This window comes from Panthera leo, chromosome C1, assembly GCF_018350215.1.
Source record: "Panthera leo isolate Ple1 chromosome C1, P.leo_Ple1_pat1.1, whole genome shotgun sequence".
Classification (NCBI taxonomy): Eukaryota; Metazoa; Chordata; class Mammalia; order Carnivora; family Felidae; genus Panthera; species Panthera leo.
Window position 1 is genome coordinate 209697349 of NC_056686.1, and position 20498 is coordinate 209717846.

The following is a 20498-nucleotide window of genomic DNA, read 5'->3' on the forward strand; positions in this document are numbered from 1 at the left end:
ATCACTTTATGATCCTGGACTAACATTCAACCTTTGAACACCCATGTACATCTCTTCCATAACAATACCTATTCTGGCTACTTCTTAGGGTTTCTGTAAAAATTCAGTGAAATAATATTATTTGTGGAAACACTTTGTAAACTAAAGCATTATAAAGTTCTCATGTATTAAAGGTGATAAATGAGCAGAAAAATGAAACTTACGGAACCATTGGACAATCACTTTTAGAGGTTCTGTCCTGTATAAAATGGAACAGATGGATTGTCCAGTTGTTATCAAATCAGAGGGCTAGAAATGGCTTGAAACAGTATGCAGACTGTGTGGAAAAGACTGGACTCTTGGTTAGATTGCCTATGTCTCAATCCTGGCTTCACCATTTACTGATTGTGACTCAGATATGCCACCCAAGTCAGCCTTGCCTGGAGAAAACAATAATCCCCACTCTGTAGAGATATAACATGAATTAATGAATCTGCCTAACGTTCTTAGCAGAGCTTCCTGGCAGACCAGAGGTATTCGATAAAAATCAGTTCTTTTTTTTATTGAAAAACGTCACAAATTCACAGGAGTCTGGGATGGAAAAGCCTGCAGAGGTCATTTACCAGATGCTTGAATCACCTTTACGACAATGTGGTTCTGTGTCTGTCCCATCTCTGAACACTTCTTTTATTAGAAAGCTCATTACTTTGCACAAAACTCAGTATCGGTAATGAATTCATTATTTCTACCATTAACATATGAAATTTATTTCTTCACAGGAAAAAATAAAGCAATGTTTGGGCTTACTGCCTTTTTTCATTCCTCCTACACATGTCTAAACCCTAAAACAACATGCAGCGTCTTGCCTTCTTAATACATGGCACCCACTGGATGTAGCCTATAGAATGGAACACTGGCTAGGAAACCTTCCTTCACCTGCCTCTGGAAAGACTGGCTGGCAAAGCCCTGCTCATTTCATTTTTTTTTTTTTAAGTTTACTTATTTATTCTGAGAGAGACAAAGACAGCATGAGCAGGGGAGGGGCAGAGAGAGAGAAAAAGAGAGAGAATCCCAAGCAAGCTCACACAGTAAGTACACAGCCCATGTGGGCTTGGAACTCACAAAACCCTGCAATCTTGACCTGAGCAGAAACCAAGAGTTGGTCACTTAACCAACTGAGCCACCCAGGCATGCCCTCCCCGCCACCTCTCCACCATTTCTTCTTGCATGGGTAGTGTGTGTTATTAATTGGCATTGCTAATTAGTATCATTTTTTTTTCAAATTTTAAATGAGGCATTATATTCATAACAGAGTAGCCTGATACATAGGAAAGTGAAAAAATGGCTACAGAACTGATGGGAAGGTAGCTTAAAGTCTGCATGAATTTTTCCCATAATTATCTATGTACTAAGAAAACATCATGTCCATTCATTTCACATTTCTTAATATATATATATATATATATATATATATATATATCCTACATAAATATTGTTTATTATAGATTAGTCAAGTTCTTGTGTGGTTTCATTTTCAAACAAATGAGGTGACATAAATTTTCACGCACCACGGGAACCCATTATTTCTGTATCATCTTAAATGTCTTGTGAAGCTTTGTTTTAGGCAATGTCTAAAATGTTCACCCTTGATTAATTTTGAAAAGGGCTTCAAAAACTAAAACCTAAGTGGACCTTGCCTATGAAAATTAATTCCTCCTTGGGTTTCCAGGCATAGGAACAGGGCTCGGGTCCAATTCTATGCTTTTATTCTTTGCGATCACTTCTATTTAGATTAAAGGGATCTTTGCCTTGATGATGAGTAAAAAAGAGCTATGATGGACAGAGGAAAAAGGGCCTCTTTGCAGATGAGCTTACTGAAGGAAGAAAAATAGCCAAAAAATTGAGTTGTCATGAGAATAGATTGAAGCCTGTGGCACTGATTGATGACTTCCCTTTGCAGTTACCAAGGTAAACCGAAAATACACCCCTAGTCCTTCCATCTTTTAGGTAATTCAGACAGAATGTGTCTTCACAGACTAAGCATCAGAACAACAGCAATCTGCTGAGTTAACAGAATACCATGCTGAAGGTCAGCGTGAAAAAAAATAGAGGCAAAAATATTATGCTGCTCTCGCCAATTAAGCAAAATATCACTTTCTTCCAATATTTCCCTGTCAAGAACAATGAATAAGCATTTGAAAAGAGTGTTAAAACTGGAAGAAACTTTTCTGCTCACAGAGACCAGGTCACTTGGGAATTTGTGATAAATGGGAATTTGGAATAAATGAAGTATAACCCTGAATTTTAATATCAGGGTTTTTTGTTTGTTTTGTTTTGTTTTTTTTTTAGCCTGCACTTACCTCACAGTATTCACCAATGCTACTAGACAAAAATTGCAGGGACCAAAGAATTTTCTTGGCGACAGATATACCCACCCATGAATTTCTGGTTGAAAATACACAAAAATTCTAGTGTGTTTTAAAAATCCACGACTAAGTTCTCTTGTAGGTTGATAACACAATTATGTAGGAATAAATGGTGGCTTAAGTAGAGTAGACAATTGGGTCTCCTATGCAATGAGTACTACTGAGAAGGGCTCAGTTTCAGCTATTTGACATTTATTGTCATTTGCCAGATCATCTTTGATGTTTAAGTAACCTTGCAGCCAATGACTAGATTGCAAATCAATTCATGTGATGTCAAGGGAACCGTTCATTTTGTGGGTTCGCTTTGAAGTTATATTCCTTAAAATTAAAAAAAAATCAATGCAGTTTAACAAGTTTTTCATGGCTGTTCTGGACATTGAGTGACACTTGTTAAATGTTTTCAGAATAAAATTAACAAAAGCATCTTCTGAAGTTGGACTCCACATATCTTGACAAACATTAGCTTGTTAACTTGACACAAAAATGCGATGCTCTTCCAGATCATGATGATCTTCATGATCTTACGATGATCTTCCAGATCACCATAAGCTATGCTTATGGTGAACAGAGTATAATTACAAAGCTGTCGAATCACTAAATTGTACACCTGAAACTAATGTAACATGGTGTGTTAACTATACTTCGATTAAAAAAAAATTAGATAAAAAGAAATTAAAGTCTGTTTGTTTGTTTATTCATTTTTGAGAGACCGAGAGAGCACTCAGGAATGGGAGGGGCAGAAAGAGAGGGACCGGGAGTCCCTCAGGCTCCAAGCGGTCAGCGCAGAGCCCGACGTGGGATTCCATCTCACGCACCGTGAGATCATGACCTGAGCCTAAATCAAGAGTCAGACACTTACCCGACGGAGCTGCCCAGGTGCTCCCACATACAAATAAATTAAAAATAAATAAATTTTTAAAAATGAGACATCCTTCTTCAGGGACATTAGATGCTTTAACTTGCATAAGACAATATCCATTCTACTTTCGACAAGTCTGAATGCTAAAGTATGTTAAGCTACCTTTAACTGGACACGTGAGACCCCTGACTAGAGTTCCAGACCCTGTCTGGCTCACAAACCTCTGTGTTATAGAGTCACATGGGCTGGAAAAAGAAGCCATAGTGAGTTCCAGGTCTGGGACGACTCTGTGGACCAACTCCCTGTGAAATAGGCAAAGCTGGCAGAAACCATAAAAACAAACATATTAATTCTCAAGAAATTGTCCTAAGGCCATATAGAAAATGCAGAAATATGTTTTCAAGAAAATCTAACACTCAGAACAGAGAGAGTCTGCTGCATTGAAACCACAACTCACTTTCTCCTTTCCCTGCCTCCCCTTTGTCCAGTTCAACTTGACAGAGTCATTTGGGTTCCCTTCCCCTCCCAGACAAGGGTTATTGGGTCTCACTAGGAGTCAGGGATTGACAGCATTCCTCATCCCGTCTAACTCCAAATTGAAGAGACTAAACTCTTGGTGAGTAAAGCCAAGAAGTCAAGGGTTTGCTTCTTTCTTTCATCTGGGCCCTACTCAAGTGTTACCCCAGAGATGACAGACTGAGGACACCAGGGCACGATCACCCTCACTCCGGCCTGCTTGTAGAGCACAGGTCCCAACTGGGCAGGGCAAACCAAGAACACCAGAGGCAACTGTCCCACCTAGTACTCAGAACAGTGGCTCAGAGGGTTTGCCCTGTAAGAGATGTAGTCTATAAGAAAAGAGAGCTCAGAAGCTCTCCCCAAAGGAACTGAGATTATCTGAAACGGAATCCGTGGAAGTTCAAGATAAGGGCACTCTCAAAAACAATCGCTCCCCTTAATTAAGAGCAAGAAGTGAAACCACAGGCCAGCTATTTTATAGAGAGAACCAGAAGAAGAAGTAGCTAAGAAGAGCCCTCGTGGGATGAGAACAAAACTCAAAACTGGTCTCAAAAATTATGCTTGCCTAAATTTAATTGGATCAGACTGCTGAGCAATTGATACTCCAGGGCATTGTTAAAAGCAATAGAGCCATCAGCTGGTAAAATAGTAAAGCCAAACAGACGGGGTGTAATATCAAATAAAGCAGGCAGCTCAAAAGAAAGATCAGAGAAAGACACAGTGAAAGAGAGACCTGTTAAGACCAATGTCATCCTAGGTGACTATCCACAGGCCCAAGGCTATGTATCCCTGAGGAATGACACCAAAGCGTTCACACGGTAATGGGAAACAGATTTCACTAAAACGACCTAGCCTAATCAAAAAAACAAATTAAAAAAATCAAATAACAACAAAACGAGCCCGGGAGAGTGAGGAGGGGACCAGCATCCGGAGTTCTGAGCTTCTTAAGATGCAGAGAATCTTTGCTCACATTTCAATACCCCTCAGAGATTCTGGTACAGCAGTGTGCACACAGTAAGACCCAATAAATGTCAGCCGGATGAGTAAGTATAGGCAATGCCACTTGACGTGACCAAGGGCTATGTGGCTTGGTACGGACATATCAGATTTTAATGACATTTATACCTATGGATGATGTAACGAGATAGCTGTCCGATATAATCTGACAGTAATTTATATAAAAACATGTGACACAATCTTAAAGTTACTAAAAAAAAAAAAATAACCAAAAAGCTAAATATCTTGGAATTTTTCAATAATACTAATTTGGGGTCTTCAGCTTGGATTAGTAATGCACATCTCTTATGCCTCAAATAAATGTAGCCCTACCATGAAGAAATCGTTCCTTTTATGACCTTCTGATGCAATTCTCCTAATATTTTATAAGGGTGGGGATCTACCAGAGTGTTGAATAATGTACTCACTGCTCTAAGAGCCGGTGGATTTGGGCTTTAGACCCTTGTTACTAATTTACTCTGTAGCCCTGAACAATCCCTTCTCTCCACTGCTATTTTTTTCTTCTCGCTTGAAAAGTGAGAGGGATGGGCAATATATCTTCTTAGGTTTATTCCAGCAACTGGGCGTGGCGACATCACAAAAGGAAGCTTAGCTACTTACTCTGGTAGAATAAGGGAACACTAGCACATTCTTTTGGCTCAGCATGTGGTGTAAAGAACTCTCTCCAGTTGATATTGTACTTTTACCGGTACGCTCTGGCAAATACATATTGTGAGTGTGCTTCCAATGTCAAAGGATGCCAATGTCAACGTGTTTCTTCACCGGATTGTCATCTAGTAAAGCACTTTAAAAATCAGGATAGCAATGGTGAATCAGCTCCTTTGGAATTCATATTCAGTCCAATTACACACTTGAGCCACGGTCTCGAATTAGACCCTGAACTGACTCAGCAGCCCCCTGGAGAAACTCTGTGTTGCTCAGGGCGGTAGTGGGGACTGGGAATGTAGTTATTCATACCACCAAAACCTTAAAATAAATCCAGGGATTTGCCTGCTGCAAAAGATTTCAGGAGAAAATGACACCAAGGCCTTGGGGTCTTCTTTACTTTTTTTTTTTCCTCTTTGTTTTTGCTTGTGATTTTTGCATATTAAATCTTTAGAAGAGATATGTGGGGCGTTAGGTAATAAAACAGCGACAGTAAGGCTGGAAATGCATAGCCAGAAGTGAAAAATCAAAACAGCTTTTGTTAACCAATTAGAGATGACAAGTAAAGGAGAAAGATGAGTGTGATTCTGAAGAGTATAGCATGGGGAAAAGTGTAGATCATAAAACCACCAATGGAAAACGAAAATTTGGAGGGCAGAACCTATTTTTGGATACTTACCTCCAGTTATATTGAATTTGGGTTGTTTCTGAGATGTTCAGGTGAGTGTATCCAACGAGTACCTAGAAATAAGCCTACAGTACAGAGATGGTGGTCATTGGCATACAGATGTGGCTGAAGCCATGAGGTATGGATGAATGATCCAGTAAAGGCAGTTGGCAAGAAGGGACCAGGCTTTCACACAGATCTGTGGAAAATGCCGCCATGAAGTGCCAGGTGGTGGAGAGCAAAAGTCCAGGAGTAAGACAAAGAATTAATGATCACAGAGGAAGGAAAACAAGGAGAAGAATAATGTTCTTGAAGCCATGGAGAAAATAGCTAGGTTTCAGAAGCTGGCTGGGGGTATGAATTCGGTCAGCTCTGCTAAGAGCTAGGTAATATAAACAGTGAAAACATCTCAGTGGGTTTGGCGAGCGATTTCCGCAGAATGGTGAGATAGCCAGAGAGTAACCAGGTAGCAGAGACTTTTTATTAGTTCTTAAGTTTGATGATCAAGAGAAGGAGGAACATATTTTTTTTTTGTTTGTTTTGATACATGCTTTTAAAAGAAGATTTGGAGTAACATCAATACGTGTAAGAATGGAGAAGTACAGGGGCGCCTGGGTGGCTCTGTCACGGTTAAGCGTCCGACTTCGGCTCAGGTCATGATCTCACGGTTCGTGAGTTCAAATCTCACATCGGGCTCTGTGCTGACAGCTCAGAGCCTGGAGCCTGCTTTCGATTCTGTGTCTCCCTCTGTCTCTGGCCCTCCCCTTGTCATGCTCTGTCGTGCTCTCTCTCTCTCAAAAATAAATAAACATTAAAATTTTTTGAAAGAATAGGAAAGTATATTCAAGTATAGAGGAATGCAGTGGGGAATAGCACTCTTATCAAGAATGATGACCATTTGTTCTCTTTTAAGACAAAGCAACTCTGAAAGAATACGATACTGAAGTAATAGACAAACTAGCTGTCAGTGCTAAAGTAAGGGATGTAAGAAACGACGATGAGTTTCGCAGGAATTCATCTGAAAGAAAGGATGCGATACTTTTTTCCTGAATTGTCACGAATAAGCAATGCTTGAAAGTTGAAATGACTGTTTTGTATGAACATAGTTGGACTAAAAACGTCGGCAAGAATACTGGAGGCAGCAGGCTGGGGCTCCAGGGTAGGCTAGGGCGAGGAAACAGCACGCGCAAAGGGACATTGATGTTTGGAGAACGGCAAGTATTCCAATGAACTTGGGGAAAGGGTGGTGACAGGGAGTCAGGGTTGATCAGGAGCCAAATCTGGACAGGCCAAATGGTGGCGGGTCTTGAACTGGATGCTTGAGACCAAATACGCCTATTGGGTTAACTTTTATCTTTTGGACTGTTCTGTTTTGGTTGGGTATTCATGAAGTAAATTGTTTACTTATCAGAACAACACTTTCAACAGAAACATATACATATGATATGATATCATATATATATCATATATGATGATATATATATCATATCATATCATATATATGATACATATATATATATCATATATATGATATATATATGATATATATCATATATATCATATGTATATGCATACATGAATATATACACACACACATGAAAAAAGGAAATAAGTTGGCATAATTCATGTCCACTGTCCTTTAACTTCTAGGTTGGTTAAGACTTTATTTTCCAAATGATCTTCTGAGAGTAAGGCCACAGAAGATGGCATTGTGTATTTGTGGAGCATAGTAAAAATCTGGACAAGCTAATTTGGGTAATGAGGAAGGGGGTTCTAGTAATGTACTTACTTGGTCCTTCACTAAAAAAAAAAATCAGGAGACCTTCAACCCAGGGCCCATATTCCCATTTGGCATTGAGATGAGTTGACGTGTCTGTTCTTTCTAGTTTGTGGGGGAAAGGGTGGAAGGAAATAACCTGGGTACCAAGAGTAGATCCACTAGGTATTAGAATTAGGGTACTGTTCTTTCTTGATGCTTTCCAGTTATCTGTTACCTAATTGCATTATATTTGATAAAAGAAAGAAAATTCGTTATCGATAAATGTAATATATCTCAATCTAGAAATTGGTTGCCTGGGATGTTCCAGTGGTACTGGATTCTATGTGTCTTAGAAGCAGCAGCCATATATTAGTTGACCTTGACCCACAGGTAGGTATTTTGAACTGTTTTTGACTGTCCGATGAACTTTCATTTTCAGTCGTTCCTCCCAGTGCATTTGGCCATTGATGGGAGTAACAGGTGGGTTGGGATCCTTTGGGACAAGTGGAGGTGTTGCTCTCCTTCCATGCCTGTGCAGTGGTGAGGGACAGCTCAAGTTGAAACACATGAATAGGAGCTACCTCAGGAGAGACTAGGGGTTAAAGCTTGAGAAACTTTAGAGCAGCAATGGCAACGAGGTGTCACTTCGCCCCTCACCCACCACCTCCAGCCAGGAGAGATTGGCAACATCTGGAGGCCTGTTTGGTTGTTACAGCTGGAGAGTGGATGCTTCTGGCATCTACTGGGTGGAGGTCAGGGATGCTGCTACATACCCTGCAATGCACAGGAAAGCCCCCCTTCCCCCAGCAGCAAAGAATCATCCAGCCTAATCCAAGAACAGGGCCAATCCTGCTTTTGAAGAATTCATCCCTAGGTGCCTAATAAAACTGCTTGAACCCCTGCTGACTTAGGCTGTCTGGTGAATGGTGGTATTAAACCAAACCCGAGGCAGAATTTAGCCTTCATACCTTTCTGATTCAATATCACCATTACAGACTTTATGGACCAGCCAATGTTCCCAGTACTGTCTGAAATGTAAAGTGAGGGCTGTCTCTGGTCTTAATAAGAGTGTAATATTCAAGTACAGAAGAGAAGAAATTCTTTTTTTAGCACTTTCCTAATAGACCTCTAGGTTGAACTTGTCTCATTAGAAAAGAGGGGAATAGAATTCAGAGGCTGTGAATTAAAAACCAGACATCCTACAGCAGTCATTGGCCAGACCCACTTTTTAAATTTCTTCTTCTCATTATTTACTCATTTAAAAAAAAAAAGACTGAGACTCTAAATTGTAAAAAAAAAAAAAAATGCTATTACTTCTAACTAGTTTTCCTGGGATTTTAGAAGAACTGATTAAGAAAGACATGTTGATCCAAATAAATAATTCCACTAAGAAGAAATAGAAATTATGTAGTCAATATCCTTGAAGCCGAAAGGTATTTAATGAGAAACATTGTGTATTATTGTTGGTCTTTCTTGATTGATAGGCTTTCCACTCAGAGGAACATTGCTATAATAGCAGGAATCGTGTGAAATTTGAAACTCAAAGCTATTCTGAGCTATTTTAATAAAGCATCCTTCTGTCAAAATGAATTAAAAAAAAACAGTTGAGAAATGGTTACGAACACCCAGGTTTTAAAGTACACTCAGGTCCATTCATACGACTGTACTTTTAGTGGCAAAAATATCAAGATACATAAAATACTCCATTTTGTATATGAAACTCAGGTTAACACGCTTAAATAAAAAATCTCTTGATTTGGCCAGGGGGCGGTGAGGGACATGGAGATCACCATATAAGCACATTTACCAGAAGACCCCATCCTCATCTGCAAACCAAAGCCTCTTTTCTACTTACGCACCCTCTCTGCTTTGACTGAGCGTCTCACCTCCCTGAGGATAACCACGAAGGCCCTCAAATCTCTTACCTCTCAACCTGCCCTTGGCAACAACTCCAACTTAAACACCCAACTGCCAACTTGACATTTCCACTTGGATAACTAGAAGACATTCTTTTCCATAGCACTATCCTTCTCCTCCCACTTCCGAAGTTCCCCTCTCCTCAGTCTTTCCCCCCCACAGTGAGTGAAACTTCCATCCATCCGGAAGATTAAGCCCAAACAACAGGACTTATTCTTGATTTTTCGCTTTCCTTCATTCAATTGACTAACCTGTCCTGCTTAATATATATTATGTATAATTTTTGGAGCCTATTTTTTATGCATAATTATACTGTGAGTCTTTATTTCCATGTGCTGAAATATTTTTTGCAAACCTGGTCTCCAAAGAATGCATTAATCTTCATGGTATAAATACCCAACATGTATTTAACCATTCCTGTACTGTGGGGTATGCGAGATCTTTCTATGTTTTGCCATCATATGCTGTTAAGTTCACTGAATACTTAATAATGTTAACTCTGTGCAGGCACCGTTCTAGAACTTTAGAAATGTTAATGCATTTAGTCCTTTCAATCCATGAGATAAATACTATTAGCACCTCCGTTTGACAGATGAGAAACATGAGCCACAGACTAAACAATTTCTTGGAGATTAGGTAGCTAGAAAAGGGAGGTGGTATTCAAATCGAAGCAGCCTGACTCCAGACCCCACATTCTAAGTCAGTCTGCTGTGCTGCCGCAGGGATGTCACTTTGGCACATCAACCATGTTTTACATCAGTCTGCATGCAACTGCGGCTATTTCTTTAGAAAACACTTCTAAAAGTGAATGAATAGTCATGAATATTTAAAATGTTTTGGATAGCACATATTACAAAATTTTTCTCCAGAAATATTATACTTTGTCAGTTTCCACTCCTTATGTAGGTTGTTGAGTGTCTTCTTAACTGTGTTTACATCAACACTGGATGTAACCATTTTTATTTTATTTTATTTTATTTTATTTTATTTTATTTTATCATTTTATTTCATTTTATTTTGTAAATATTTTTAAAAATGTTAAGTTTATTAGAAACAATTTCTGTAATAGTTATAGTGGATTCTCTTTGATAATCAGAGAGGTTGACTTCTTTTCATGTCTATATTAACAATCGTATTATTCAATGAATTTCTTATGTTCGGCTTTTCTCCAACTTTGTTATTGGAAATTTTACTTTTTCATAATGAATTGTGGCAACTCTTAATGCACTGAGATTAATACTGTGAGGCTTTCATATATACATATATGCATAGAGTTGTTACTTGGCTTTTCATTTTGTTTCTATTGTTTACTGAAGTGTAAACATTGAAACATTGGTGTCTACAGTTGTATCAAGCTTAAATAGTCCTACAAATAGCCATCTAGATTTCCCTCTTAATTCCTACTCATGCTATGAATTATTGGAAGTCTCATTCCACTTACTTAGTAATGCTTAGATATACACTGCAATTTCTTGAGCCAATAAAGAAAGTCAATAATCTTAATTTTTATTATGCAGCATTTTTCCCGCAACATAAGTGATACAACACAAACTCAAGTTTCAAGGAAAATAAACTTGTAAAAACTTCCTCTTAGTTTCAAGGTGCACGGCATTGATACATGTGTGGGCTGGGTCTAAAGTCTACACCCATATTACTACTGTGTTATTTCGCCACACACTGTAGGTATAGTCCTTAAGCTCTATCAAAAGCTCCATCTCCGTTTTGTTTATCACATTTCTAGGTTTCAGCTTCTTGCATGTGTCCTCCCGCATGTTAAGCCACCTAATTGCTTTGGTGGGAGACTTTTCTCCACCATCCCTCTGTGTCATGCTTCACCATAAAGCGTTCTAAGTTATTGGCTTCCAGAGACTTGGCAAAATTTAATGGAACTTTTATTTCACCGAGAGTCAAAGTTCTCTCTGGGACTGGTGGATTTCGCAAGGGGCCTCAGGAGCTACTGCTCAGGGCAGGGTGCGTCCACACAGATCAGATTTGCTAGCGCTGCCTTGCGTTACCTGTTTTATCTAAGGTTGGGTTAAGAAGCAAGCCTCCAAAAAGTTCTTCTGGATCAATCAAGGTGGGGGTACTAAAACTCCTAGAAATATACCAAGATGGAAGAACTTTTCTTGAAGAGCAGTCCTGCACGAAGCTGGAAGGAATATTCTACCATGGGTGCGAGCTGAGAGCTCCCTCACGTGTGCAACTCAACCCTGACGGTACTTAAGCTGCCTCCTGAGAAGAGTGTTGGTGCGCTTAAATACAGGGCTTTCATTTTGCTCAGTCTGGCTGATTTCTTCCATCAGCACTGGATTTTTCACTTTTATGGGGGCAACATTTAACTTCTTGAAAACTGTTGCATAAATATTGAAGGAAAATTATTGTGCAGTGGGTACCAAATGAGGAACCTGAACAAGAGTTTCTGCAGCTCTGGGTTCAATCCTCATTATAAATATTTAAGCCCTGCACCGAAGTATGTAAAGATAAAGGGGCATTGTGTCTGCAACTCAGTCTCAAAAATTTTAGAAAAAAAATCCTATATGTATACATGCACACAGATGCATACATACACACAAAGGAAAGGATGAGCAAACGTAGTGAAATGTTAGCATATGGGGAATCTGGGAATTCTAGGAATTCTTGAAATTTTTCTGTATGTCTAAAATTAAATAATTTTTTAAAAACTTCCAAACTTGATTTTTTAAAATTTTTTTTTAACGTTTATTTATTTTTGAGACAGAGAGAGACAGAGCATGAACAGGTGAGGAGCAGAGAGAGAGGGAGACACAGAATCTGAAACAGGCTCCAGGCTCTGAGCTGTCAGCACAGAGCCCAACGCGGGGCTCGAACTCACGGACCGTGAGATCATGACCTGAGCCGAAGTCGGACGCTTAACCGACCAAGCCACCCAGGCGTCCCCAAACTTGATTTTTTAAGGAAAAAACACATGAAAAGTTGCTTGAAAAGTTGGTAAATATCTGGACTAGATAATGTAAAATGTCCCTTCATAGATCTATAATTATATTTTTCTTTGATCATGTGAGTCTAGATTTTTCTGTAGATCACCGTATCAAGTGGGTGTTTGTCTTTTCCTTAACTTATTTTTGTTTAATTTTAGAATAGATTCAATATAGAAATATTTGGAGAAATAATATAGAATAAAGAGCTGTCATCTGAGATATCGTTTTGTCATTGTTGCCACTGGGTTGCATTGACATCAGAGACCCACCGGACACCTGCCAAATATCTTCTTAGTTTTGCAATATCATGTGTGGAATGTTGAAGCCTGCCTAAGAACTTAATTTATTTAAAAATTTAAGGCGAATGTAACACATTTTCAAATACTGTGATTCGTCAATTAAAATGCATGCTAGAGGGTATAATTTATTTGGAGGGTGATAGCCAAGTCTTAAAATGATCAGTAAGGGAAGAGTCTGACAGTAGCTATAAATAGAAATAATGTGAATTGTCAAGGTAATTTTAATGAAGCATTAAATCAAAAGAGGATTCCTGATATAAAAAAAATTAAATTTGAGTAAATAGCACAGGGTAATAGTGGATTAGAAAGCAACTAAATTAGTTTTTAATTAAAAAAAGTCAGGAGTCCTGAAAAGTCCAATCCCTACCCTTTGTGTTAAGAACCTCTATTAAGATAATGACTCAGCTGTTGGGTTTAGAAATTGGCTTCCATTTCCATTATTCTTTTCCACATTTCCTTCTCTTAAATAATCAGGTTAAAAAAAAAAAACAAACACCCTGAAAGTTAATGTTAGTGTAAGGGTTTTTTTTTTTTTTTTTTTTTTTTTTTTCCCCAGACTGGCAAATTAGGAAGAGAATGAAATTATGTAATTTGAAAGGATAAGTCTCTTTGGAAAAACATAAGCATGTTGTTTATATTTGATAGCTTATCGAAAATTTTTGAGGGTAACTTGTAGGGCACTTCTGGAGCCAGACTTCTGGGCAAGCTGTTTTTGTTTGGCACGCCTACTGTATTTCTGACTGCCTCAAATTACTTCTCATTTAGACTCTTCATTTTAGCTGGGAAATGAACGTAGCTCTCTATTGAAATAATGACAAAAAAAAAAAAAAAAAACCCTCATTGCTTACAGGTTGAGAACAGCCATACTGACCCAAGTGCACAATAGGTCTCCAAGCCTGATGGCTCCTGATGGCTCTCCAAGCCTGAGTTTGTCATTCAATAAAAATTTTACGTGGCCATCTTGAATTCAGAAGACATTGGCTCACAAAATTCTTAGTCCTCAGGACTGCATGTTCAGACACTTTTAGTTCAGTAGAATGGATACCAAGCCAATCTAATTGGAATGGAAAGAGTTGGCTGTTAATTTTGATCAGGAAGAAATGAGTTAAAGGAGCGATGATTAACATAGAGCCATGAACAGAGTACAAAGCAATAAAATATAAGCCAACTTTGCTACAGGCTCCTCAGATTCTGTTGTGATTATTGGAAAAGAGATTTCGATTTGGGGTGATTTTATTACACTACATTTTTAAATGAAACTTGAATGAGGATAATATTTTAAAATACAGTTGTTTTTCCTTCAAATTCAACTTTCACTTTCATCCTGCTTGGAGAATTTGTTTTTGAAAAGCAATTAAGTACTGTTTCCCTGACCACTTTCTGGTCAGGAATCTTTTTTTTTTTTTTTTTTTTAACGTTTCTTTATTTTTGAGACAGGGAGAGACAGAGCATGAACAGGGGAGGGTCAGAGAGAGGAAGACACAGAATCTGAAGCAGGCTCCAGGCTCTGAGCTGTCAGCACAGAGTCCGACGCGGGGCTAGAACTCACGGACCGCGAGATCATGACCTGAGCCGAAGTCGGCCGCTTAACTGACTGAGCCACCCAGGTGCCCCTCTGGTCAGGAATCTCCATAGTTCACCTCTGTTTCTCCTCTAGATCATCACCTCCCTTCAGCAATGTCTAACTCTGGACTGTGTTTCTTCTTCCTTCCCTAGAAATATGTGCCAAGTCAGAAAGAGAGAAAGGACTCGGACATTAAGAAAAAAGGAGTAGACGATTCTTTTGAGAGATAAGGGCTACTTTGCTATAGGGATTTTGACATTTCTTTTAGGTTTAGAGTCATGGACAATTTTTATAAACATTGTGGGGAAACAAATCTTCCAGTATGCCTTTTATTTGTGTTTAGGTTTTTCTCCTTTTGGAAAGAATAGAAAGAACTGTAAAGGAACGATGATTCAGCTCAACTTCACTGATGTCATCGGACACTATAAAGGGACAATTAATTAGGAAAGGAAGTCATATGGTTTTAAGCCCAAATTTGAGTCCATTGGGGTTCGTGGGGAGTGTGAGGAGAGTTCTCTTCGCTTAGGGAGAGCCAAGGGTAATCTTAAATCTGGTTATAAATTTAGCATTTCTTTTTTTTGAAGTTTACTTATTTTGAGAGAGAGAGCAAATGGGAAATGGTAGAGAAGGAGAGAGAGAGAGAGAGAGCGCGCGCGCGCGCGAGAGAGAATCTCAAGCAGGCTTTGTACCACCAGCACAAAGCCTGATGCAGAGCTCAAACTCATGAACTACGAGATCATGACCTGAGCCGAAGTCGGACACTTAACCGACTGAGCCACCCAGGCAGCCCTAGGTGGGAGACTTCTTAAACAGGAGCTGCTTGGATGACAACTTTTTCCAGAATGTAGCTGGATAGCTTTTACGCTCCGCTTCTCTCCCTTTCATGATGTGATTAGAGATCTGTATCCATAAATGCCTGTATTTCCTAACTCATCTCAGAAGTGAATTTGCAAAGGACGGATCACTGTCAAATTATTTGCCACGTAACCCTTTCTGTTTTCCCCAAAGATTTTTAGACACCAACTGGTTTTCTGGATAATGGATTAAAAGTCCTAAAAGCAGTGGAATCAAAATCATTTGCCTAAACAAAGAGATGGAAATAAGTGTGTTGAATGGACTCGGCTTTCCTTGTGCTACGAGACTCTATGGTGTGAAATGTTTCACATCCTTCGTCTGCCAGTTCTGGTGCTGCCCGTTTTATATAAAAAGCTTCTTCACCCCATTTTTAGCTTCCTTCTTTTGTGTTTTATTTTTTTTCCCCTTTTAACAGAAATTCTGGCATTCAACTTACCTCCAAGAATAGCTCAAAGCTGAAGTTCACAGTTTAGTCATGAGAACTACATTTCTCTCCACGTTGGAAATACTCTTCCCCAATCTCTGTCATTAAGAGTCCTACAGAGCTAGGTGATTTCAATTACAATGAAACATATCACTTTGTAGAACATACAGGAGGGAGCATATCTCCTACAGGAAGGAGAATTCATAACACTGAGTTTTCGTATCAATAATATGTGCTCCCACTCTACGCCTTAAGAATTTTATGTGTCTATAAGAACATCTCTTCCTTGAAAAAGAAGGTTTTGTATGGAAAGCACAGCTCTAGTATATTAAAATGCATGCCTGTATATTTCCTAGGCTGGAAAGGTTTTCAAATGATGACTATAATTTATAAGAATGGTAGAATACTTTTACACGGATTTTGTGTTGGAAAATACTAACCGGCAGCAGTTATAAAATATATTGGAAAGAATCCAAGAGAGCTCCCTGAATGGTCTTTTATTTCTCATCATACGATCCTATTTCAGAATCTCTTTCTCAGTCATTGTTGAAAATATAAACATCGTTTTTCCTTTTCAGAGAAGTGATCGGGTTAGTTTACCGGTGGAAATGAGCAAACGGGAGGAGACACATGAGGTCTGCGTGTTTTTGTGTTGACGGTCCGTATGAACCAGTGGCGTGTTTTCAAAATGATACTTTCCTAACCTTGTATTTAATGAGTTATGAAACTTGCGTCCTTCCCAGGAGCACACCTGCCAGACTCCCTGCTTTCTCAGCCCAGACCCTGGGAGTTGTGTTTACTTACGGAAGCGCAGTTTTCAGACTTGTCTTCCACAAAACCAATCTGGCACGGCGTCCTCTGATTCTGTAACCAGTAGTCTGTAGACTCTAGCAGACTGTTGCTTCGAAGAACCTAAGGGAATCCAGAAAACCTTCTTAGTGTTACAAGGCCAGGTTTTCTAGTTAAACCAGTGGTTCTTTTCTGAAAAACCTGTTTTTCGTGTTTTCTTTACCTCAGAGCATCTGGATACTGGAAAAAAAAAAAACACCTTGCATGATAATAGCACCTCTAGAACATGTAAAATAGTCAACCGGGAGTTGGTTTTAGAGGAATGCAATGGTATTGAAACTGATGCTTCTTCTGTCATCAAGTCCTACATCTGGAAACTTCCATGATGTCCAACATGGGGAAACTTCCAATGACTATTTTGGGGTATGGTTCACTTGGCATTCAGGCTCAAAGTTCATTTTAGAGCTGGTGCTCTTGTACATTCTATGAATATTTTCAATCTTAAAAAATGTACTGTTTTTCCTTTTGGTGAAATATTGCTACTGAAATGATGATTCTTTTGTATTATCATTTATTTTAATTTTTTTTAATGTTTATTTTTGAAGGGGAGAGAGACAGAGCGTGAGTGGGGGAGGGGCAGAGAGAGGAAGACACAGAATTCAAAGCAGGCTCCAGGCTCTGAGCTGTCAGCACAGAACCCGAAGTGGGGCTCGAACCCACAAACCGCGAGATCATGACCTGAGCCAAAGTCGGACGCTCAACCAACTGAGCCACCCAGGTGCCCTGAAATGATGATTCTTAAGCTTCAGCTTTGCTAATGTGTCTGTGAAATAGGGCTCAATTTTTCTAGAATACCTAACGTATTATGTTAAGTTTTAAAATTATCAGGAATAATTAAAGTGCCTCGTGATAATCATTTTCCACTTAGAAACAGTACAGTAAAGCGAAACAAATTTGAATAAATGAATTAACAAAACCAAATATGATTTACAAATGACTTGTTTCTGGGCTTGGATTTTAAAGCACGGAAGAAAAATCCTATTTCTGAGACAAGACATTTTGAAGATGCAATCTCATGAATAACCAAACAATTCAATTTCTAATGTGTCTTAACATTGCCCAAACATTCCACGAGATTTTTTCCAACTTACATAAGATTTCCAGTGCTCTCCTGGTGCCCTCTACTTTATTAGGGTGCATGTCTGCTAATATTTGACCTTCACTTAAGCAATAGAACAGATTTAATCAGTTTGGTTAATGCCACAAAAATAGAATGGCACTTCGATTACATTTTATTTGTATAACAAAGGATTGTCTTATGCTATAAAGATAAAAATACATGAATTTTTGTCTCAGTTGTGAGTTAGCCAAATATAATTCTGACACATTTTTCCATAACACGTCTTGTTTTCACCAAGAAATGTTATTTGCTTTTAAATCTTCCCACTCGATGTTTCTTATCATCTAGAGATGACAGATTTCCATCATTCTTTTCTAGAACAGCACAAAAAGACCTACTATGGATAAGTAGGTATTTGAATGATGAACTTGGGCTATGACTGTGGACTAAAGTTAGCAACACAGCTTTTCAGTTCTCTTACGGATTTTACCTGAACTGTGGTTCTCAAAGTGTGGGCTGGCCTACCAAGGGAACCCTGAAATCTTCCAGAGAGGCCCGCAAACAATTTCCATAATAACAGGAAGACATTACTTGTCCATTTCACTCTCACAGTCTCTTAAATCCTCTGTGGAGTCCTCCAGGGCCCATGTGAGGTGTCACAGCAAGACCGGCCATGTGCCGAGGCTAATGGCAGGGTCTAGGTGCCTTCTGCCAAGTTAGACGTTAAGGAGATGTGCTAAAAATGTAAAATGCCATCACTCTTTTCACTAAAAGAGGTGTTTCTTTTGAAACCAATTTAACTTTACATAAAATTTCATATTAATTCCTGTGTTGCTGATTATAGCCATTTTTTTGATAAAGATGTGGTATGTTTATGTATATATGTATATATATGCACATATACAATCATCAAAAAGAATGAAACCTCGCCATTTGCAATGACATGGATAAAGCTAGAGAGTATAATGCTAAGTGAAATAAGCCAGAGAAAGACAAATACCATATAATTTCATTCATGTGTGGAATGTAATCATATGTGGAATTTAAGAAACAAAACAAAAGGGGAAAGGGGAAAAAGAGAGAGAGAACCCAAGAAAGAGACTCTTAATTATAGATGACAAACAGATACCAGAGCAGAGGTAGATGAGGGGATGGGTTAAACAGATGATGAGGATTAAGCAGTGAACTTGTGACGAGCACCAGGTGATGTATGGAAGTGTTAAATCACTATACTCTGCACCTGAAAGTCCTATTACACTGTACCTTAACTGGAACTTAAATAAAAACGTGTAAAAAGATGCATGTTGACATTTAATGTGTTTGTTGTTGCTTTAAAATATTTTAAAATAGGACCTATCATTTTGAAATAAGTAAATAAGTAATCCCCCCGATTTTCTTAGCTTTAATTGGTAATTTGAAAAAAGTAAAACGTCAGAAAGTAAAATCCCTGTAAACAAAAGCTTTGTGAGGTCCCCAGTACTTTTTTTTTAGAGCGCAAGGGTATTTTGAGCCCCACCCTTCTCCCAAATTGAGAACCACTGATCTAGATTCACTTTATTTAAAGTAGAAAACGTCTCTTGCTCCAGCCCCCTCCTCACTGCCATCCACTTTTACTTCCATCAGGGGACAGAGCTGAAGAGCACCTCCATGAGTGGGTCTGAGTTGACATCCTAGCTTAGCCATTGGTGGCAGAATGACCTCGGGCAGTTGACCTCAATTCTGAGTTTCAGCTTCCACACCTGTGGGCGGGGAAAATAATACCCACGGGGTGGGATCACGAGTACTGGGGAGAGGACGGCTGTCACACATTGTGGCGCGCAGACGGAAGGTTATCCTCTCAGTACGTGCTTTTCGTTGTTACTATTTGAAGCGCACTACAAACGGAAATCGTAAATTGCATGCCTTCGCTTGAAATTAGTGGATTGAAACCATTTCAGATCTGTGAAGACAAATTCTCTTTAGCAAATGTTCTAATCTAAGGTGTGGTTTTAGTTCTGCATTTTGCGGTATTAATAGGTACAGCTACTATTTTTTATATGCTTAGAATGTGCTAGAAAATGTGCTAAAGTTTTCTCTCTTTTTTTAACCTTTTAATTTAATCCTCATTGCAATGCTACAAGGTCCGAGTTAAAGATAAGGATCTTCAGAGAAATTGTTATTTTGAGGGTGAAGGACCTTGAGGCTCAGAGAGATTTGAGTTTCTTCCCCAAGTTGCTCAGAGCCTCCTGGCTTTTGATTTGGTTTTAAAGACACCAAGGCCTGTGAATGAAATCATTTAATTATGCTGCCTTCCTTAACCATACAGAGTGACTCTAATTTGGGGTATGTCTCTCAAAAGTTACGTGCGTCCATTTTTCGTGGGAATGTAACTACACCTTCTTATGGACTTCCATTTTAAAGCTCTTTTCCATGAATGAAACTCTCAGGTGACATTTTTCTTCAAGGAGAAGAAACATTTTATGATGTAAATTATAACAGTTAAATTAATCCACTTGGCCTGTATTATCAGTATTTTAATTTTTCTTTTTCTTTTTTTTCAATATATGAAATTTATTGTCAAATTGGTTTCCATACAACACCCAGTGCTCATCCCAAAAGGTGCCCTCCTCAATACCCATCACCCACCCTCCCCTCCCTCCCACCCCCCATCAACCCTCAGTTTGTTCTCAGTTTTTAAGAGTCTCTTATGCTTTGGCTGTCTC

At 38.9% G+C, this 20498-nt stretch overlaps 1 protein-coding gene across 1 annotated transcript in view; it reads right to left on the bottom strand.

The window, feature by feature from the left end:
* LOC122226738 (SPHK1 interactor, AKAP domain containing) overlaps nucleotides 1–20498 on the bottom strand; it is a 160283-nt gene that overhangs the window by 83349 nt on the left and 56436 nt on the right. Inside the window, exon 3 of the mRNA XM_042950391.1 lies at nucleotides 16692–16799. Within this exon, the coding sequence (XP_042806325.1) occupies nucleotides 16692–16799 (108 nt within the window). The remainder of the gene's footprint in view (nucleotides 1–16691; nucleotides 16800–20498) is intronic.